Here is a 22984-nt window from a genome sequence, read left to right on the forward strand (position 1 = left end):
ATGTACTAACAGATTTGTGTATGCTTGGTTATCAGGAAATTTCTCATAAGCATTACCCAGCATTGTCCCTGGAATATTCTAGAACACACTACCCAACATGGTCCCTGGCATATTTTAGAACACGCTACCCAACATTGTCACTGATATATTCTAGAACACATTACCCAACATTGTCACTGGAATGTTCTAGAACAGCACTTTTCCCACTGTGGCAAAAGGGCAGTTCTTTTTTTATGATTGCCAATTTGTTGTGGACTGGTAATTTGATGGTGTGTCCGTGCCCTGTTGCTGTAAGTTCCTGAGGGCTGACTCTCGGGGTCCCGCTCATCATGAACTGCTACCTGTCACCAGCCACACTCGGAGTGATGCCCTTCTGGCTTTTCTGTAAGGAAAAAAGAGCAGAGAATCTCATTCCAGGTCCTGATGCTTACCAGCCACACCCCCTTGGACAAGACACTCAAATTGTATCGATTCACTTCCTTCATGTACATAAGGAAACCCTATTCCTGGCATCACCACCCCCTTGCCTTAATAGGGTTGTGTGAGGGGCGCCTGGGTGGCTCAGTCATTTGAGCAGCCGACTTCGGCTCACGTCATGATCTCACGGTTCATGGGTTCGAGCCCCGCGTCGGGCTCTGTGCTGACAGCTCAGAGCCTGGAGCCTGTTTCAGATTCTGTGTCTCCCTCTCTCTCTGCCCCTCCCCTGTTCACGCTCTTGTCTCTGTCTCAAGAATAAATAAACATTTTGTAAAAATTAAAAAAAAAAAAGGGTTGTGTGAGATTTGATTGAGGTAATGAAAAATCTGTGCAGAGCAGTCCACATTTAAATATTAAATACCATTATTTGCTGTTTCACTTTTAAATCAAGGAGAAAGCCATAGCTTTTTTCTTCCGTAATAATTAAATACCAGCTCTCCTTTTAACAATCCAGGGGTTCCCTTTGTGCAGAAACATGCTGCTTTCTCTCTTCCCCACATGACTGGCAGAGGGTGGCCACAGGGAAGCTCCAGGTGCCTTGTCCCCCAAGAGGGGTCTGGTGTGCAGGCCTGAAGGCTGAGAACTTCCTGCACGTTTTCCTGGGAAGTCATGGCCCAGAGGGAGGCAGAGTTGGGGGCGTCTGCATCCGGCGTGTGCAGGAAAGGAGGGAAGGAAACCCCACAGTGTGCTGTATTCTCCACCACGGCCCTGGAGAGGAACAGAAGTCAGAGCAGCAGGTGCACGCTGTTGTTAAAAGCAGGAAACCGGAAAGGAATAAGAATGCAAGAAAGAAGCTGTGGACAGGGGCAGGTTTGCATTCTTGTAACGCAAGGAAGCGTTGGACCAGACGTTAAATACCGGTGGCTTTCAGGCTATTTGTGGGGTTGGGAAGCAGGCATGTGATGGGGGCACAATGGTAGCTACGATTCAAATGAGCAAACGTCCTACAGACACAATGAGAGGCAAAGTACTTGTTCTGGACCCAGGGGGACTGGCCGTGAGCCGTAGCCTTTCTAAGCATTTACTGGCCAGGTTTGAGGGAGAAAGTAGATGGGAGTGCCCTCCTTCTGGCCTGTTCCCATCTAGCTTTATTACACATTCCCCCAGTGGTGCCCTTTTTTATTGTTACCATAGGTGCTGGAGATGCTGGGTTCAATGGCTTGTCAAAAAAAACCAACTGAAGGGCCTAGGAATCTTCTGGAGTGACTTTAGATACTAAATATATTAGGAAAAAAAGAAGTCCGTGCATTTTTTGTTGTTGTCTGAGAAGTCTGTTGGCAGCTCGCGCTTTATTTGAAATTAATGGATATTCCTCACGTCTGATTTCTTTAGAATCATGAGCCTTGTGTGAAATACTCATGGGGTGTCTTTCACAGTATCTGCGTGTTTTTCACCTTTGAGTCACGCATACTGTGTGCAAAGTAATATATTTTATTTCGGTCTCTGTATAAGCCTTGCATTAAAATAGTCTGACAGTTCATTTATATAAAAATATGCTCCAAGTATCAAGTGCAAATAGAACGACAATGTTAGGCCTTGCTCTTTTGCTCCGAGCCCTCATAGAGTCAGAGGCTCAGCCTGATTTATTAGAGACACACTGTCCAGTAGAAATAAAATGCGAGTCATGTTAAAAGAAGTTGGTTTTTGTGAAATGAGTTTCAATAATCTGTTTTAGCCCAGCATAGCCAAAATGTTATTCCAACATGGGATGCGTTTCAAAATTATTAATGAGGGCTTCTCCGATGTTTTTCATGCTGATTTTTGGGAAATTGGATATATAATTGTGTGCAGACCGCAGTTCGGTTTGCACCGTGGGAGTGCTTTATTTGCCGGGCTTTTTCATTCGCTCAGTGGTCGACCGCGTGCTCTTTCTGCAACTGGCAAGACAGTGAATATTTTAGGCTCTGCTATTGTCACGTGAAAGTAGTCACGGACAATGCATGGCTGTGTTCCAAGAAAACCGTATTTACAAAAACAGGTGGCAAGCCGGATGTGGCCCGCAGGACGCGGTTTGCCAACCCCTGCCCTAACTAAGTGTATTGTCTTCTCGGACTTTTAATCCTCAGAAGTTCATTTCTGTTTTGGTATGAAGTCTGCTACCAAGATATAGCTATTGTGATGAATTTCATTCAAGAATATTCAGGAAAAACGTGCCAGGAAACAAAGGCCGTGGTTCAATAATAAAAACTTTAGAAGAACCACAGGAACCCCCCACCCCGCCTCCTGAACTTGCCCCTCGCAGGGCGGACGGTGCAGCCTAGTGCTTTGTAGTGCTGGCTTGGGCCCCCCGAGACTGGTTCTGTCTCACAAGAGCTTTGTGACTCTTTGTAAGTTGCCCTCTCTGTGCCTTAGGTGTGTCCCTTAATAGAGTTGCTAAAATTAAAAGCGGGTGCCTGGCAGGCTCAGTCAGTACAGCATGCAACTCTTGATCTTCGGGTTGTGAGTTCGAGTCCCACGTTGGGTGCAGAGAGATTACTTAAAAAATTTTTAAATAGAATCTTAAAGGGCACCTGGGTGGCCCGGTCGGTTAAGCATCTGACTTCAGTTCACGTCATGATCTCGCGGTTTGTAAGTTCAAGCCCTGCTTCTCTCTCTCCCCCTCTCTCTCGGTCACTCACTCACTTGTGCCCTCTCTCTCAAAAAAATAAATAAGTAAAATTAAATCTTAAAAAAAAAAAGCAAAAACAAGCTAACGTTATAAAGTTAGTGTAATGTCTGGCACATGATAAGTTCCTGGTACATGAGCCTTCATTGTTGCTACACGTAGGATTATCACTGTCGTTACCACCACCACCGTTAAGGATTCATCAATACAGACCAGAACAGGAACACGACAACTTGATCGGCCACCCGCAGGGGATCATAGCAGCTGCTGGCACAGCGTCCCTTTGGACGTGGACTTGTTGACGAGGGGAGGAGCCCCGCCCTCTGGGGACTCGATCGCAGAACCTGCAGAGATTCCGATATTAGAAGTGGTGCCTGTCCCGGTAACTGCTGTTGTTGTGGCTCCGTCACCCATTCTTTGGACCTGTTCAATGAAAATACTGGCAGCTGCACTGCCTGCCTCACTGGCTGGCGGAGAACAGCATGTGCTACCGTGTATGTGAAGGACTTTGGAAGTTGCAAAGTGCCGTGCAAATGTTAGCTAGTCCCATTTCCTGAAGAGTTGTCTCTCTTTGCCTTGTATCGCACATTTAATTTGGTATCCTGGGCTGGTGTAATTCATAGGGCGGTTGGAAGGACTGAGAGAGTTGCCTGTAGGACGCTTAATTCGTTGGTGGAACCAGGGCCCCTGTTCAGTGAGTAGTAGCTGCTATTTTTATTACTAAATTGGTTTAAGACACAGCCTTTTATCACGACCCATCCCTGAAGACTTCTCTCCGTCCTTTCGACTAGAAATACTATGAAAATGACCCTATTACATAGTGTGATAGATAAACTCCCAAATTTCCATGGTCTAAACACTAGAACGTAGTAGAAAATGGACAGAATTAAGTCACCAGAGTCTTCTGGTCAGTAATTACCTTCTGACTGATGAGAGTGTCAAACCAACAGTGACACTTTATGTAGATGGGAGCTGAGGGAGTCCTGCAGTGTGATGTTGTCTCTGTAACCATGTTTCCTTAGAGGTGGAGGGGGGGGGGCGGGGTTCTAAAGCTCCACGTGGGAGCGGTCACCTTCCAGGTCTCCGAGCACCTAGCCATCGGCCGTCAGAAGTACAGGAGTGCGTTCGCCATGAGACAGAGGGACTCTGGAGGGCCAGGATGGACGTCCACACCTCCAGGAGACTCGCTCGTGTGGGGACTCTGCTGTTCCCCTTTCTTATTTCCTTTCATTCAGTGAAAGCTGAAGAGAACGCAGCAAAGGTTAGAAACCACCTAAATGTCCTCACTTAGGGAGCTGATGAAATGCTTTCTGGTGGTGATGTTGCTGTATAGCTGTGGAAAGAATGTTGGACACCTGTGTGTCCTAACGGATTTCTTCCTGAAGGGGAGAAAACCAAAATGCCTTTCTTCTTCTTCTTCTTTTTTTTTAAACAAAGTGGGTGTTTACCCGTAAGTGCTCATAGGTGTGGATATAATGCACACACAGTTGTATGTTTATGCGTGCATAGAACATATGCAGACACAGACACAGGATTTTCATCATATGCCTTCTCCATATTTCTGATTTAAAAAAACAAAACCTTTGGGGGCGCCTGGGTGGCTCAGTTGTTAAGCGCCGGGCTCTTGATTTTGGCTCAGGTTATAATCTCATAGTTCGTGGATTCGAGCTCCATGTCAGGCTCTATGCTGACAGCGTGGAGCCTGCCTGGGATTCTCTCTCTCTGCCTCTCCCCAACTTGAACATATGTGCATGCATGCTTTCTCTGTCTCTCTGTCTGTCTGTCTGTCTGTCTCTCTCTCTCTCTCTCTCTCTCTTTAGAAAATAAACTAGAAAAAAACCCTTGATGCCTTATTCTGGTATTTAACAACAACTTAATGGAGAAAATGAACCTGCCTTTATCTCCCCAATTTATTTTACGTCTGTCCTCAAACTATATTGGAAAGTTACTTCATATTTTGGAGCTGAACCATTTCCTATAGAAACACATTCTGGTTATGTCACGTAAGTAGTTAAAAAACATAACTGGATGTTGAACTGTGTTTTGAGCATGTGCTATAGAAGCACGTTTTGAGGACGGCTGGGACCTCGTGGCTGGCAGCTTTTAGAGTGCCAAGTAAGCCAACATCAGATCGGATTTTTCTGGGTGCCTGGGTGGCTCAGACGGTTAAGCATCTGACTCTTGGTTTCAGCTCAAGTCATGATCTCACGGTTTGTGAGTTCCAGCCCCGCATTGGGCCCCATGCTGTCCATGAGGAGCCTGCTTGGGATTCTCTCTGTCCCTCCCTCCCTCGGACCCTCCCCTGCTTGTACTCTCCCTCTCTCTCAAAATAAATAAACTTAAAAACTTAAAAAAAAAGAATGGAGTTTTTTGGTGTTTTCATAAATCTAGTTGGATGGAATTAGTTTTATTAAGGTTTTCTTGCAAACATTCTCTCTTGAAAACAGTGAAAAACCTGACTCCAACCATCTGCCATCCATTTAATTGTAGAGTATGAGAATTGTGACCTGTATTCCGAGGGTAGAAACTCCATCAGCTATACTACTTACGGTGCTTATGTGTAGCTTCTTTTTTGTTTGTTTGTTTGTTTGTGTATTGTTTGAGAGACAGAGTACGATCAGGGGAGGGGCAGAGAGAGGGAGACACAGAATCCGAAGCAGGCTCCAGACTCAGAGCTGGCAGCACAGAGCCCGACGTGGGGCTCGAACTCACAAACATCGAGATCACGACCTGAGCCGAAGTCGAAGCTCAACCTGCTGAGCCACCTACGCTCACCTGTGTAGCTCCCTTTGCCCCTCGTCTTACAGAGCCCGTTTCCACATTTACTTAAGCCTGCCCCGCCCCCAGTCCTTCAGTGAGCTTGGGTCATGGATTTGTAATACATCTAGATTCTTTTGTGACAGGACGCATTATTTCCTGGGGTCCTCCAAGCTTCACTCCTGTGCTTACAATTCTCTGGATGTGGGCAAGTGTATCACGTCGTGTATCTACCATTACAGTATCATACAGAATAGTTTCACCCACCCAAAATTTCACCTGTGCTTTATTCATCCCTCCCTGCCGAGCCCCCGGTGACCCCTGGAGTTTATACTCTCTCTATAGCTTTGCCTTATTCAGAATGCCACATAATTGGAATCAAATCGTACATACGTATGCTCATTTCAGATCGCTTTCATCTAGCACGGACTATTTAAGGTTCCTCTGTGTCGTGGGGGGAACTTGATAGCTCCTTTTTATAAATCTCTGAATAATATCCATTGTATGGATAAATGGAAAGTTTATTTGTCCTTTCACCGACTGAAGGACATCTCGATTGCTTCTAGGTTTTGACAGTTATTAATAAAGCTGTTACAAACAGTCACTTGCAGCTTTTTGTGTGTTCGGTTCGTTGGCTGAATCCTTGAGAGAATGATCGCCGGATCATTTTTAAGACTGTGTTTAACTTTGTGAGAAACTGTCTTCCGAATTGGCTGTATGATTTTGCATCCAACCAGCTACGAATTAGCATTCTTGTTGTTCCACATCTTCGCCATCGTTGGGTCGGCTTTTTGGATTTAATCGTTCTAACAGGTGTGTGGTGCTATCTCGTTATTTTAATTTGCAATTTCCCGAAACAACTGCTGTTGAGTATCTTTCCATATGCTTATTAGCCATGTCTATGTCTCCTTCGATGATGTGTCCAGGTCTTTCCCTAATTTTTAACTTGGACTGTTTTTTTTTTCATATTGTTCACTGCTAAGTGTCCTTCTATATGCTGGATACATTATTCTTTCAAATAAGTATTTCAAAAATAGTTTCCCACTGTGTTGCTTGTCTTCCCATTATCTTAACAAGTGTCTTTCAGAGAGAAGTTAATTTTAAGGAAATCCAACTGTCCGTTTTTCCTTTTATGTACTGTCTTCTGATAATATTTCTATGTCCTTGCTGAATAAGTACATTGGAAACTGCTATAAACAGAACCACAGTTTTATGTATGTACGTGTGTATGTTTATGTTAGAGAGAGAGACAGAGTGCGAGTGTGGGCAGAGAGACTGGGAGACAGAGGATCCGAAACAGGGTCCAGTCTCCGCACTGACAGCAGAGAGTCTGATATGAGGCTTGAACTCAGGAACCACAAGATCATGACCTGAGCCGAAGTCAGACACTTAACTGATTGAGCCACCCGGGCACCCCCATAATTTAATTTATGCAGTACAGTAGTATAAGTGTATACGTATCTTATGTCCCGTCCAATTTAGTTATGAATTCATAAAATTCAGCTCCTCCCTTGAAAGAATGCATCACCTAATGGGGACTTCACACAGATATGTCTAATGGACGTGCAGAAATGCATGACGTGGAAAAGTGCATGGTCAAGGTCACATCCTAAGGCAAGTTGCACGTGTGCCACCAAGGAAAGGGAGGTGACAGATGTTGGCAGATGCACTAGGAACAGATTTATTTATTGAGGGGGCTATGTTTGAGAGACCCCTCAAAGGTCCATGAAACTCAACAGTGGGAGACAACAGAACATTCTGGTGGTGGGGCTGGCTCCAGCTGACTGGATGGAAGACTGGAGCCGTATTGTGGGCCCTTGAATGTGAAATGGAAGGTTTGTCTCAGTTTGGTATGTGCTGGCTAAAGCTATGGCTTAGGAGGATTGTGTGTGTGTGTGTGTGTGTGTGTGTGTGTGTTACTTGTTCTAGCTCCTCTCCTGTTGAGTAGTTGGCGTTTGCATGGATCTGAGGTGAACACAGCAGCTTCCCGCTGTCGTGGTTTGGCTTTTCCTGCTCAGGGTGGTGACTGTGCTTCAGTAATGTGAAGGCTGTGCCTGGTGAGGGAGAACTTTCCACGCTTTATACTCTGACCTCCAGGACTGACTCGCAGCCTTAGCCAGTCACGTGACCGAGTTGCTGCCTGTTCCTCACCTGGGAGGGGGGCTGCCTCTTTTCCTGGGAGAATTTGGTTTCTGCCTCTTGGCTCAAAATGTGAAAATTAGCAAGTGGCAACAACTGTGTAAAATGTTTCACAGCCCAGGGTGAGATGACAGAGGTAATTATGTACAAAGAAGTTTTGTCGCTGGTTTAATTGGCTTTTGTTTATTGCCTGTTCAAGGTCAGGAAGATTATATAGGCTGCTTTAGTAACCATGCTTTTGAAAACTCTTCAAAGCACGATAAACTTCTGTTCAATATTAACTGCTTTTGGGAGTCTGATGTAGCGAACACAGCGAATAAAGATTGAGAGGCGTGGCATCTTTTTAAATTATTTTTATTTATTTATTTTTTTGGTTAATGAGTAAGGTGGACAAGAGCCCTATTGTAAGACTTTCTCAGTCATTATAGGGGTGGGAATGATGTGTTTTTAGTGTAACATAATCGACCTAGCAAGCTTTTCTGCAATCTCTGATTTTCTAAAGTTGAAGAAGGGTTATTGGAGGTAGGATTTGTTTGTTTTAATTTAAAGAAAAATCTTGTTTAATGTTTTTATTTATTTTTGAGAGAGAGAGAGAGAGAGAGAGAGAGAGAGAGAGAGAAACCGAGCTTGAGTAGGGGAGGGGCAGAGAGAGAGGGAGACACAGAATCTGAAGCAGGCTCCAGGCTCTGAGTTGACCGCAGAGAGCCGGATGCAGGGCTCAAACTTGTGAACAAAGACAAGGTCAGGATCCATTAAAAAAATATGAGAAAAAGTAGAACTCTTTAATTTTAGAATATTATACTACTCACTTGGAGAAACAGTCTACCAGAAGGGGTGGGAGATTAACTCCTATAAGATAGAAAGCTAAACAATTTTTTTCTATTAAGCTGCTAACAGCAGTAAGGCACTTGTTGGTATGACGCTCAGATCTTGTCTGATTTTTCTGTGCTCCGAGGACCTAGATCGTTGGGCCTAGGGCTCTCCGCCATGTTGCATTCTAAGCAGATTGGAGCCAAAGCGAGGCCTGCATTGGTTGAGTCCAGGGAGGGACAGGTGCATCGCATGATGTTACCTATATGGTTGCCCTCAGTCTATGGAAAGTTGTTTGTTTTTTTAATGTTTGTTTATTTTTGAGAGAGAGTGGGGGAGAGGAGCAGAGAGAGAGTGAGAATGTGAAACAGGCTCCAGGCTCCAAGCTGTCATCACAGGGCTTGAACTCCCTAACTGTGAGATCATGACCTGACCAAAGTCCGATGCTTAACCAACTTAGCCACCCAGATGGCCCTGGAAGGTCCTTAATAAATACATTTGACGGATTAAGAAATAATGTCCGCTTTTACCTAATCTTCAAGACATTATGACCCTGTCAAGTGGTTAGTTATTAATACCTTGAGTAATTTAAAGGTATTAAAGTATTTCCAAAAGTATTTCCAAAATAGGGAGGGAAGGGCTCATTCTAGAAATAGATTGTAGCCAGTGTTCAGAGGCATCCACACGAGTTACCTAGTTGTATTTGGTATTTGTCATTAAAGCAAAAGTCGTCATTATGAAGTACGTTATCCCAGGTAGGCCTGTTCCATGGGGTGTAGCTCAGTGCATTCCGAGTGTGTCTGTGCACTGTTGTGTACCGACTCTTCTGGAACATCCGGCCGTGGCAGGTACCCAGGGAAGAAGAAATGCAAGTGTAGGTGTAACCGTGAGGGGGTCAGAGAACACTGCACGGTCTGTTCGTCATCTGAGGCTCATAAGGATGTCATCAGCCTCTCACCACCTGTGTTAATGGGACCACAGTGACCAAAGATGGATTTGCTCACAGTTTGCCATTTCACTTTCCGAAATTTTCTCTGTTCACTAGCCATGTCGATATATGCGGCTGAACTCACAGCGTGGTGAACCGGTTTCCGATCTACGTTCCCCTTGAAGCTGTGATGATTGCATCATCTGTATTTAGACCAAGTCAGCACCTGCAGGGTGGTCCCTGAGGCCTCTCCTAATGCTGACATCCTCAGATGTCTCTGTATTCCCAGAAGATGGGATGCTCCTGGGATGTAGGGCACATTTTCTGCTTAGACTCCATCCTCCTCTTTTCCCTGAAGAAGTTTGCAGCTTATTCCTTTGAGAATTGTACCCTATGAAAATACGCCTCCAATTTTATAACACTTCGGTAGGAAAATGATGTGTACAAGTTTTTTGTTGTTGTTTTTAAGATCCTCTTTTTAAGCAATCTCCGTATCCATTGTGGGGCTTGAACTCCCAGCCCCGAGATCGAGAGTCGCAAGCTCGGGGCGCCTGGGTGGCCCAGTCGGTTAAGCGTCTGGCTTCAGCTCAGGCCATGATCTCGCAATCTGTGGGTTCAAGCCCTGCTTCGGGCTCCATGCTGACAGCTCAGAGCCTGGAGCCTGCTTCCGATTCTGTCTCCCTCTCTCTCTGCCCTTCCCATGCTCATCTTCTGTCTCTCTCTCTCTCTCTCAATAATAAATAAACATTTTTTTTTTTTTTTAAAAAGGCATCATAAGCTCTATGGACCAAACCAGGCAGGTGTCCCTGTTGTGTACAATTTTGATTCATATACTAGTTTTTGGGAATGCTAAGCTCTTTGAGACTTAATTTTCTAACTCTTTGATTTAAGGAAGTATTAAAACGAGCTTGACCAGGTCATGGAGACTTGCTCACTGTAGTTTCCTCATCTACAAAATAGAATCCTCTACCCTTCTAACCACCCCGTCCCCCCAGTAGAGAAGTATCTTCTCCCTGAAGTTCCAGCCGGCCCCCGCCAAACTCCCTGGGCCCGTGGGTGGCAGGCCAGGTTCCCACTCTGCCTGACTTCTCAGGGCTCCTCTGCTGGTTTCTGAGAGATCTCTCGAATGCAGAGAAACACTAGGCCTTTGAGGATGCACCAATCATGAACTCACTGTATTTTCTGCGGTAAGCACAGACTGAGTGTCCTTGAACTACAGACAGGCAGCTATTTCCAAGTCTGCTTTCATACTTCTTAGGATCTTTATGCAATATTTACAAAATTATGAAGGGCAAGGTAATGTTCAGGGTAATCAGATGCATTAACTTATAAATGCATTTATTTCTGGCTCCAGTTGTGAAGCGTCTCCCCTGCCCTGGGTCCCTGTTTATCAGCACCTCGCTTGCCCTTTATTTCGATCTGAAGCTGCAGAAGGTCAGGCTTCCTTGTAATTGGATTTAGGGGAGGTCTTACTTAGCACGCTCTGCTATCAGTCATTTGTTTTGTCTAGGAATTCTGAAATCTTATTTTTTAAGATTGTAGGGGCCAAAAATTTTTCTGATTTTTTTTTTTTTTTTTTTTTTTTTAAATAATTGAACCACCTGAAACTAAATGCATTCGATCCTGTCTCGGTTTTTTTTGTATATTCGTGGATAAGTGCAACCATCACCACCGTGTTAGAACTTTTCCATCACCTCACAAGGAAACCTCCTACCATTGGCTATCCCCTCCCTCTGCTCCCCCTGCCCCCCCCCGCCCCCACCGTTTCCACCAGCCCTAAACACCCTCTATTCTGTCTCTGCAAAGTTACCTTTCTGGACACGTCACATGAATGGAATCCAATAATGTGCACATGGTTTCTTGTGACTGGCTTCTTCCACTTAGTAGAAAGTTCTAACGGTTCATATAGCCCGTATTGGGGCTTCATTCCTTTTTATGGCCAAATGATATGCCATTGTGTGAATAGATGTACTATATTGTGTTTATCCATTCACAAACTTGGGGTTTGTTTTAATATTTTTTTAAAGTAATCTGCACCCTACGTGGGGCTCAAATTCACAACCCTAAGATCAAGAGTCGCATGCTGTACCAACTGAGCCAGCCAAGCACCCTTATCCATTCATTTGTTGATGGACATTTAGGTTGTTTCTACTTTAAAGTATCCTTCCAGTAGCTTCGCACTTGGGTCTCCCTGTTTCTCTTTCCCTTCTTCGCTCTATTCCATGCAGGACTTCTAGATTCTACTCGATATCTGGGTTTTTACCTTGTAAAAAAATATATATACTATTCATTAAATATCTTCAAAAACCTATAGCCATGTAGAAAAATAGTCATATTGTATATATGTGGCTATTTCCTTCTTTCAGTGCAGCCCAACTTTTTCATTCTCTCTTTTCTCAGCAGTCTTTCTTCCCGGCACCCATAAGCCCCCTACTAGGTAACGAGCTAGCATGTGTCTTCCTGTGCTCTTCTGCATGTGTGGTATCTAGACTTAGGCAGGAATACCTCAGAGATACTGCAGGTTTGGTTCCAGACCACCGCAGTCAAGTGAACGTCACAAAAACTGAACCAAATGAATTTTTTGGTGTCCCACTGCATAGAAAACTTAGGTTTATACTATACTGTAGTCTATTGAGTGTGCAATAAAGAAAAGGAAAATAGACAAATGGGGGGGGGAGTGTATTTATCTTAATTTAAAAATGCCTTATTGCTAAAAAAGAAAAAAATGCAAAGCATCATCTGAGCTCAGAGCAAGTCATAATCATCTCAACGAAAAAGTTTGAAATATCGCAAGAATTCCCAAAACGGGCCACAGAGACAAAGTGAGCAAATACTATTGGAAAAAGGGTGCCGACAGATTTGATACAGCTTTGCCACAAGCCTTCAATTTGTTTTCAAAAAAAACACAACACAACACAGTACCTGTGAAGCAGGATAAAGTGAGGTGTGCCTGCGTAATCGTGGGCACCTAATAAATAGGGGTTTTGGTTTTTTTGGTTTTGGGTTGTTTTTTGTTGTGGTGGTGAGGTCATCGTATACATACTTCTCCGCATCGCTTCTCAACCTTGCAAAAAGGACGGAGAGTCAACTGGTACATCTGTCATTGGGTCTTGTATCTAATGGCTGCATAATATTTCGTGATGTGCACGAAACATACTTGGCGATCCGTCTGGTCTTGTTTCCGGTTTTGCCACTGCCCGAGAAGGGATCCTTCTACACCTGGGTCTGACCGCATTCATCTCGTGCTCTAAGCCTCCACTGGCCCCTTATCTTAAAAACCATTGTCATCTACGTTGGACGCAGGAAGCACAGCAGCCCAGCTCCACTGCGCCCCCCTCTGTCCCAGCCTGCCTACTGGCCATGCCGGCTTCTCTTTCTGCCTCTTAGCTATGGTTCTGCCTCCTGTGAGGACCGCCCCTTCCCCTGCAGGGGTGAATGACTAGAAGCTGTCTGAGCCCAAACTCCGGGTCAGACCTGGGTTCCAATTGTGTGCCACCTGTAGCCCCTCATGCTTTTCTTTCCTCTGTGTTCCCAAGGAACTTAATTTCAATTTTTGATATGGTTTCATATTAAGCTTTCTATTTTATGAGGAGTTGAGGATTGGCATACATAGCACCCTTCCAAGTTTAAGGGTCCTGGGAAGCAGAATCCAGGCCCTGTGAGGCTATGTGTGTGTGGACAGGGGCCTAAGGGAAGTCTCTGTAACTTCCTCTCAATTGCTATGAACCTAAAAGTGCTTCTTTTTGTTTTTGTTTTTTTTTAACGTTCATTTATTTTTGAAAGAGATAGAGAGCTGGGGAGGGGCAGAGAGAGGGGGGGACAGAGGATCTGAAGCAGGCTCTGCTGACAGCAGTGAGCCCCGTGTGGGGCTTGAACTCACGAACTGTGAGATCATGACCTGAGCCAAACTCAGACACCCACCCAACGGAGCAAGCCAGGCACCCCCTAGAACTGCTTTTTTAAAAATTAAATGATAGTTTTCGAACAGAGAGGGGGGGCCAACCATAAGAGACTCTTAACTACAGAGAACAAACTGAGGGTCGATGGGGGGGATGCGGGAGAGAGAGGAGAAGGGGGGATGGGCATTGTGGAGGACATTTGTTGGGATGAGCACTGGGTGTTGTATGTAAGCGATGAATCATGGGAATCTACCCCCGAAACCAAGAACACACTGTATACGTTGTATGTTAGCCGACTTGACGTAAGTTATATTTAAAAAACAATAAGAAAAAAATAATAAAATTAAATGTTTAACAACAGTTACGGAGACAGTGAGAAGATTAGTGTATGCCCGGGGTTTGGGAGGGGTAGAGATGAGTAGGTGAAGCACAGAGGACTTACAGGGCAGAGAAACTATTCTGCATCATCCTCTAATGGTGGGTGTATGTCCTTACACATCAAAACCCTTCGAATGCACAAGACTAAGCCCTGTGATGTAAACTGGGGACCCTAGCTGGTGATGAGGTGTCAGTGCGGATTCATCAGCTGTAACAAATGCACCACTGTGGTGGGGGATGTTGATTAAAGGGAAAAATAAATCATCTAGCCCCACTTTTTTTTTTTTTTAATCTTCCTCCAGCGTGATTCATGGAACCATGCACATAACAGGTGTTTAAAGACCAGCTGGTTTCCTGCTTTATAGCTGTTCCTTCCAAAGCCCATGTTATGGGTTGCCATCCAAACTTCCCCGTTTCGTACTTTGCAGGCAGTCTCTGTCAGCAAGGACTCTGGTTCTGGGAAATTAGTTACCAGCAAAGACCAATGTGCACTGGTGAAGTTTTGAAAGGCACATGCCTTTAAGTTGTGATTTGTCCAGCCCCCAGCTGTGTCATCTTTGAGCATTAAATTCCCCAGGGAAGGAAGCTGAAACTAAAAAGAGAACCAGTGGAAATACAGGCTTACCCCCTCCTCGCGATTGCTGTGTGGGTTGCCGGTGGCGACAATCTGCCTGTGGGTCCCCCCTTCCCTGGTTAAATTACGAGGAAAGGGGCAGAAACACAATCGCGCTGGGAGCCTGGAAAGAGTGGCCGCTCCTGGTGGCTCCCTCCCTCCCTGGGCTGTATGAAATCCTACAACCACACCACACTAATTAGCCCCAGAATGGAAGGGGTTGTCATGGCGACCGAGCACTTTTTAAAGCACAGGAATGGTGTTCATTATTGTTCAGTGTCTTTAGCTGTGGCGGAAAGGTCAGTGTGGCAGTCGGTTTCCATATGAATTTTGGCCCGAGAGCCAAGCTGAAGGTGGAATGTTCCTCGGAGAGGCTGAAGATGGTGAGTGTGGCCGAACTTTCTGGATGGGGCGTCACTTTTGTGATATTTTTTTAGGACGTTCTAGGAACTGGTGCCGAGCTAAGGAATCGTGTGGACTTTGTTAAATGGGGATCGGAAGACAAGAGGCGAGGAGAAACAGTATGGGTCAGGAGTGGGGAGAGCTTGAGAGAGGGATCGAGAAAAGTCTTTGAGCGTCGTGTGATTAAATATTAAATCAGTAGGTGTCTTTGACTACGAATTTAACAAAGTTGACTAAGTCTGATGCATTATTCCATGCCTTTTAATTTTAGCTCTATACTAATCTTCGTACATTACAACTGCTCAGATTATATTCCCAAATATATATAACAGAAGCATTTTAACCAAATACTTCCAGAACTGTTGCCTCTCTCCATTCTTGTTTTTTTTTTTTTTTTAACGTAACGATAGGTGTAAGAGTAACCAAGGGTAATTTAATTTTGTTTTTGTATTTTTATGTTTTTCTTTTCTAAGAATGTTTAAATAACGAAGACAAAAAACTAGTGAGCCACAATTTTTTGGATGTTTGCCCTAACTTATTGGCTGTACTCGGCCAGAATACTGCTGAGTAAAGACAAGTTGACCACATTGTTTGTAGAAGAAACTAAATTAAATATAAGAGAAGTCAGCCTGCTGGAGATGATGGCAGGCTGTTCCATCAAAAGCCGTAGGGGAGATTTGCAGAACATTCTTCACATTTATTCTTAGCTAGTTTGGGAAGTGTACAGGATAACATGGCTTTAAGCCTAAATTTGTGTTAATGACTGCGTTTATGGGGATCGCAAATTTAAGTCACTTTCTCTTTTTTTTTCTTCTTTCTGCGCTTTGTAACAGTATACTTACATTCTCTGGCCCTGGTTTTCAGTCACTTTGTTCACAGTTGTGTAGGATAACAAAATACAAATTAATTAAAGGGGACGGCTGTTTAGATTGAAAAACAAATCACTGCCCAAAAGGCCATAAGTGGGAAATGGCCTACTTTCGGGCTTTACTCTGAAAGACTATTGTCCTGTCTTCACTGCCAGTTTGTTTGGTAACTTGAGTGGATAGGAGAATACATTTCAGAACATTAAGTCTTGGTCTGATTTTTGTGTTTGGTTTGCATTTTCTGGGATTAATTTACCGAGTGAGCATCGTGTAGAACCCTGAATAAATGGAGTATTTGACTAGATACCGAGAAAATTACAATTCTTTTTCATTTTTGTCTCTTTGGTCCACTGGTGCACTCTCTTTCTCCCCACTCCCCACCCCCAACCTCGCCCACCCCTCCCTCAGCCCCTCACTGGGTCACGATATTCTCTGGCGAAAAAAATCCCTTTCAGTGCCTTGAAAATGAAGTTCAAAACGTAAATAAAGTCACATCTGGATGACACTTTAGGTTCTTTGAAAAGCAGTATGAAACATGGTGGTATGTTTGATGATAGTTAAAACGGAGATTTGCAAGTGGATATTAATACGAGGAAGTTATCGGTCTCTGTTAAGATACAATGGTGTCGTGGTTATATTAAGAAATGGTATTGACCGTATTTATCGATGACAGGATGTGAAGTCTAGGACTTAGAGAATTCAAGGGCAGGGAGTAAGGGCTCGTGGAGGGAGCGGGCAGGATTGACAAGGTGGTGGCCCTTGAAGCCAGGTGATGGGTACCTGGGGGTGGGGTTCACTTTCTAGTCTGTATTTTTGTGCAGGTTCCGTGTGTGTGTGTGTGTCTGGATCTGTGTGTGCAAAACGGTGACGGGGTGGCCTCGTTAACGTGTCCCCGTCTCGCACGTTTCAGATGCCAGACCAGTTTGACCAGGCGGTTGTGCTAAACCAGCTGCGATACTCGGGGATGCTGGAGACGGTGAGGATCCGGAAAGCCGGGTATGCGGTCCGAAGGCCCTTCCAGGACTTTTACAAAAGGCAAGGCAGGGCCGAATAGATGCTCTTTCTTTTCCGAGGGGCCGGGAAGAGAGCCGTCGTAGGAAGGTGACGCCGGGCGTGTTTCTGTTGCAGGTATAAAGTGCTGATGAGGAACGTGGCTGTGCCCGAGGACATCCGGGGGAAGTGCACGGCCCTGCTGCAGCTCTACGATTCGTCCAACAGCGAGTGGCAGCTGGGGAAGACCAAGGTGAGGTCGCAGAGAAAGCACGATCATGCCCCCAAACCCCTGAGCACCTGTTCTGTGCCCCTGCTAACCAACCACGTTTTGACTTGGGGGAGATACGCTGCCATACTTCCATCCTCTTGTCCCCCGGACGGTTAATATTTTACCTGAAGTCCTTGGCTTTCTAGGAACTCCGTTTTCTGGAACATCGGCTCCTGAGTGCGTAGGCGTGTGTTTTCATTCAGGCAGTCAGTCGGCCAGTTTTGGCCGATGAGCGGTTCGGTGCCATGAGATGCTGGGCTCTGACTTCCAGGAACGGAGACCCCAGACCCTGGTAACTGTTGATAATTCCGCTGCTGAATGCTGTCCTGACACCCCAGGAGCCGTCGTGCGGGAGACCAGCCGGCAGTCTGAAATCCCATCGGGCTGACACAAATCCGGTCCAGAAAACCAAGAGAAGTCCATTTTCTGAACGTGCTGGTGTGGCTGACGTGGGGCCTTGACCCCTTATTCCAGACAGGAGCTGAGCGGCAGGCAGTTGGGCCCCGATGGCAAAAATTAGCCATAAAATCAGCGGTGTGACCTGTTCTCCCTGTATCCGGGAACTGCCAGAAACCTCATTTGCCTTTCTGCTCCTGTTTCCTCACTCTGCTCGTGGGCCCCATCACACGGGGAAGACAGAGATGTGACTCGGGGCGCAGAAAGGCAGGCTGCTGGGGGGTTCGACCTTTGACTATATGCATGTCGTCAAAGGTAAGATGTGGTCCTCCTGTCTGATCGACCTGACCCGAGAGGCTGTGTAGCACCAGGAAAGTATGTTAAAGTTTCTACTCCTATACGTTGTTTGTTTTTGTTTTTGGTTTTTTTTTTATGTTCATTAATTTTTTTTTTAATGTTTATTTTTGGGAGAGGGAGAGACAGAGCATGAGCAGGGGTGGGACACAGAGACAGGGAGACGCAGAACCCAAAGCAGGCGCCAGGCTCCAGCTGTCAGCACAGAGCCTGATGCAGGGCTCGAACCCACAAACGGCGAGATCCTGACCTGAACTGGAGTCGGACGCTTAACCCCCTGAGCCACCCAGGCGCCTCTTAATGTTCATTTATTTTTGAGATCGCAAGCGAGGGAGGGGCAGAGAGAGGGAGGGTGAGAATCTCAGTCAGGCTCCCCGTGGGACAGCCACAGAGCCCTGTGCAGGGCTCAAGCCACAAGATCATTAACCGAGCCAAAATCAAGAGTCAGACACCAAACTGACTGAGCCACCCAGGTGCCCCCTGTGACATTCTTTTTAGCCAAAAAATCTTTAAGAAAAGGGAGGGCACCTGGGTGGCTCAGGTGATTAAACTTCCAGCTTGGGCTCCAGTCACGATCTCACAGTTTGTGAGTTTGAGCCCCGCGTCGGGCTCTCTGCTCTCAGCACAGAGCCTGCTTCAGAGTCTCTGTTCCCTTCTCTCTCTCTCTGCTCCTCCCCCACTTGCGCTGTCTCTCTCTCAAAAATAAATAAACATTAAAAAAAAAAAAAGGGGTGGGAGTGGGGGAAGGAGAATGATTGACTGTCCTGGTCCATTCGGGCTGTTGTAACAAAATACCACTGACTTAAAGAACGGACATTTATTTACCACAACTTCGGAGGCTGGATGTCTGAGAGCAGGGTGCCAGTGAGTTCAGGTTCTGGTGAGGGGCCTCTTCCTGTGTCCGCACATGGAGAGAGCTCTGGCTTCTCGCCCTCTTCTTACTGGGGCACCAATCCCATCATGGGGCCCCACCCTCCCGACCTCATCCAAACCTACTTACTTCCTAGACGTCCTCCCTCCAAATCCCATCGTGTTGGGGGATGGAGAGGGCACAGACATTCAGTCCATAACCTCAGCGACAAGTCCGGAGGCTTCACCTGGGGACCCTCAGCAAGGGAACGTGTAGGATGGACCTAACTCTTCTACTCTCGAGGAACGTCATCCTTGCCAGGGATTTAAGATCCAAACACCTAACCGGTCAGAGATGGCAGGCAGAGGGATTCTGCTAATTATCTGTTGCCGTGCAACAAACTACCACTAACCCCGTCACTTGAACCACACACGTCCATTATCTCACAGTGCCGTGGGTCCCACGCCCAGGTGTGGCTCAGCTAGGTCCCCGGTCGGGGTCTCCCGGGCTGCATTCCCTTCTGGAGCTCGGGTCCTCTTCTCCGCTCACGTGGGGCCGCAGTCTAGTTACTTGCGGTTGTAGGACTGAGGTCCCTGTTCTTGCTGGCTGCCCCCTAGGGCTGCGCTCGCCTCCTAGAAGCCCCCCACAGTTACCATGTGATCCGTCCAGCGCCCTCTGGCAACATGGCAGCTGACTTCTTCAAGGCCAGCAGGGGAATCTCGCTGTAGTCTCGTCCGAGGGAGTCTTACGTAGTTAACACATTCACAGAAGTGACATCCCATCACCTTTTCCATATTCTGTTTGCTAGAAGGAAGTCTCAGGAGGTTTCACCCACATTTGCAGGATTAAACAGGTGTATAACTCACTGGGGGTCACCTTAGGATGTGTCCTCACAGGTTTCTAGGCCTCTCTACCTGGAATTCTACTCCTTCCCCGCTCCATCCCACCCATTTAGCTAACCCATCCTTCCAGTCTCAGCTTAGATATGGACTTTGACGTTCTCCATTGAACCCCGCGTGAAAAACACCCCCCCAAACCAAGTCAAGCTCCCTCCTCTCTACCTCAGTCCCACCGTGACCCTCGACGTGCTCTCGTGCCATCTTGGCATTGCCTGTTGCCTTCTCTACGATCCCCAGTAGAGAATGTAGACTTAATTGTGTGTTTTTCTTCACAGTGCCCTTACTAAGAGCTCAGTCAGTGGTCTGTCAAGTGCTAAAAATCTGTGAGGGATGGAACGAGGAAATTCCCCATTTAGCCCCCCGGGGGGAAACTCTCTAGATAAGACGGTTCAAGTGGAGTTCTTGGCAACACAATATGAATCTGCTCTGACAATTTTCAATCACAAACATCCTGCATTCTCGATCAACTGACGTATTCCCCCTGTGCTGCTGCCTTATACAGTGGAGTAACAGCAGAGATCGTGATGTCTCACATAATACCTCTTGGAGCTCTCAAGGACCCGTCCGACTTCACCTACAATTACATTATGAAAAGCAGGCCCAAGCAAGGCTTGGGGCCAGGCATAGCCCAGGGGACACACGGACACAATGACAGGGGCACTGCCCTCCAGGTTACTGCGTTGCTGGGAGAGAAGACATGCATGTCCAAACGATAAGCCGTATGGTATCATCGCCCCTAGGAATAAAGACACAGCTTCTTCAGGAGAGGGCTCCCCGTGGACTGAAGTGCTCAGGGAAGCATTCCAGAGGAGGAGATCTTTAAAAGGAAGTTACATCTTAATTGGCGACACATTGGAAGTAGAAGTAGGACGGAAGCGTGACCGTTCACAGAAACACTGGGAAGTAAATGTAAACATTAGAGCGTTGCAATTGTGTCCACTAAATAGCTTTGACCTTGACCAGTGCTTGACTTAATTATACACCAGTATGTGTTTTGGTTGTTGCTGCCAGGTCTTTGTATTGAAAGCCTTGAAACTAATGACCATCTGGGTCTTCTGGTAAAGAAATTTCCATTGTACGTGACAGAGGGAAAGGGGGGGACAGTATTGTAGTCAGCAAAGTAAACGTGGCACCAGGTCTGAATTAGTTGGCTTACATAAAACACATTTAGTTCTTGGAAGGCAAGGATTCATATCGGCTGGGGAAGTGTTCGTACAAAAGGTGAGAGTCCCGCCTGAACCCCCGGGTGAACAGCCCGTGCGGGGGATTCCCAGGTGTGTCCCCACCGAGAGGCTGAGGGGAGGGTGACCTGGTTTGGATTTCGCTGCCTTGTGATTCTGACACGTTTCAGTTCTCTGACCACTTGGACTACATTGCCAGACCTTTTCCCCTTTATTCTTTGGTAATAGAGCCCGCAAGAGGTGTTTTTATAGACATCTTACTAGAATCATCCTTAGGCTCTTGAGCTATGAGGATAAGGATGAAAAAAAAAGCCACAGGAGCTTGTTTGTATATGAGTCGAGTTCAGCTGAGCAGTCCCTGGAGTGGGCACTGCCCTTTCCTAAGCCGCTTGTCAGGGCCTGGCGAGGGCAGCACGTCTGTTCATAGCAGCCGGGTCGTGCCGACTCCATCTTGGCCGCATCCCAGGAAGGCGGGGACGTGACAGCAGGTCACCACTGCGCCGGGAAAAGTGATGTGACTTTCTGTGTGTCGTTGCAGAAATTCAGACTGGGTGTTCTTTTTAATTTTTTTTTTCTTTGTATTTATGTATTTTGAGAGAGAGAAAGTGAGCATGAGCGGGAGAGCGCCAGAGAGAGAATCTCAAGCAGGCGCTACGCTGTCGGCCCAGAGCCCGACGTAGGGCTTGACCCCACGAACTGTGAGATCGAGACTTGAGTAGGACACTTAACCAGTTGAGCCACCCAGGCGCCCGGGGGTGGACGTTCTTAATGAAGCTGACTTGGGTCTCTACAAGTAATTTGCTCTATTTGTTTGTCCTTGAGGTTAGTGAAAGAAAGTTTAGAAAAAGATGCGGAAGTAAATTCAGTAGGCAGAGCAGAGAGCTCTTTGTGATGGGCGCAAAACTTAACACTAAAGCAGGTATTTCTCTGGTTGTAATTCAAACTGAGGCGTTCCGTAGACTTCCGATAAGGTGTGGGATACTCTTTCCTTCATAAAACTTTCTATTTGTTCTGGAACAAATATATTGCTCATTAGAACTGACACTTGTTTCATCATAGCTTCCCCACTACCATACTTCTCCAAGATTTGACTTTCTTACTTTAAAAAAAAATTTTTGGGGGGGCACCTGGGTGGCTCAGTCGGTTGAGCGTCCGACTTCGGCTCAGGTCATGATCTCACGGTCCGTGGGTTCGAGCCCCGCGTCGGGCTCTGTGCTGACCGCTCAGAGCCTGGAGCCTGTTTCAGATTCTGTGTCTCCCTCTCTCTCTGCCCCTCCCCCACTTGCACTCTGTCTCTCTCTGTCTCAAAAATAAACATTTAAAAAAAAATTTTTTTTTAATGTTTATTTATTTTTGAGAGAGAGAGAGACAGAGCACGATCAGGGGAGGGTCAGAGAGAGGAGACACAGAATCCGAAACAGGCTCCAGGCTCTGAGCTGTCAGCACAGCCTGACACGGGGCTCGAACTCACAGACCGTGAGATCATGACCTGAGCCGAAGCCGGACGCTCAACCGACTGAACCAGCCAGGCGCCCCGACTTTCTTACTTTTAAATGCTCATCAAAGCAACAGCATTAGAGGAAGATCTTTCATATTGAAAAAAATAGTCTCAAAGAAGTTAACATCTCAAAGAAGTTAAAATACTTAAAGTCCAGTCTTGATGAAAACTACTTCTAATCCATGGTTTTGATAAACAGATTCCTATTTCTGAAAACTTTTTATTATTAAAAAAAAAAATAAGCTGGGGTGCCTGGGTGGCTCAGTTAAGTGTCTGACTTTGACACAGATCATGATCTCACAGTTCATGAGTTCGAGCCCTGAATTGGGCTTGGTGCTGACAGCTCAGAGCCTGAAGCCTGCTTCAGATTCTCTCAGTCTCTCTCTCTCTCTCTCTCTCTCTGCCCCTCCCCAACTCATGCTCTGTTTCTCAAAAATAAAAATGTTAAAAATAAATAGATAAGCCTTATACTTGTAGCTTCTGTCCTTTTTTTTTTCTTTTGCCAAAGATGTAGTCTCTTCATGCATCAACTGAGCGTATCATTGCAATTATAGGAAGAGGGTTCCGTGAAACACTTTTCTAGGAGAATTGTTTGTGGTAGAGTTTTGCCAAGTGCTCGGGAATCCAGAGTGGGAGTAAGTAAAGCTTCTGTGAGTCACGTGGTGGTAGGA

At 46.0% G+C, this 22984-nt stretch overlaps 1 protein-coding gene across 1 annotated transcript in view; it reads left to right on the forward strand.

Moving 5' to 3' along the window:
• The window catches only part of MYO10 (myosin X), a 231308-nt gene that overhangs the window by 172342 nt on the left and 35982 nt on the right, over positions 1 to 22984 (forward strand). Inside the window, exons 19-20 of the mRNA XM_049648266.1 lie at positions 16785 to 16909; positions 17003 to 17117. Of these exons, the coding sequence (XP_049504223.1) occupies positions 16785 to 16909; positions 17003 to 17117 (240 nt within the window). The remainder of the gene's footprint in view (positions 1 to 16784; positions 16910 to 17002; positions 17118 to 22984) is intronic.

Source organism: Panthera uncia (genome assembly GCF_023721935.1).
Source record: "Panthera uncia isolate 11264 chromosome A1 unlocalized genomic scaffold, Puncia_PCG_1.0 HiC_scaffold_17, whole genome shotgun sequence".
NCBI lineage: Eukaryota > Metazoa > Chordata > Mammalia > Carnivora > Felidae > Panthera > Panthera uncia.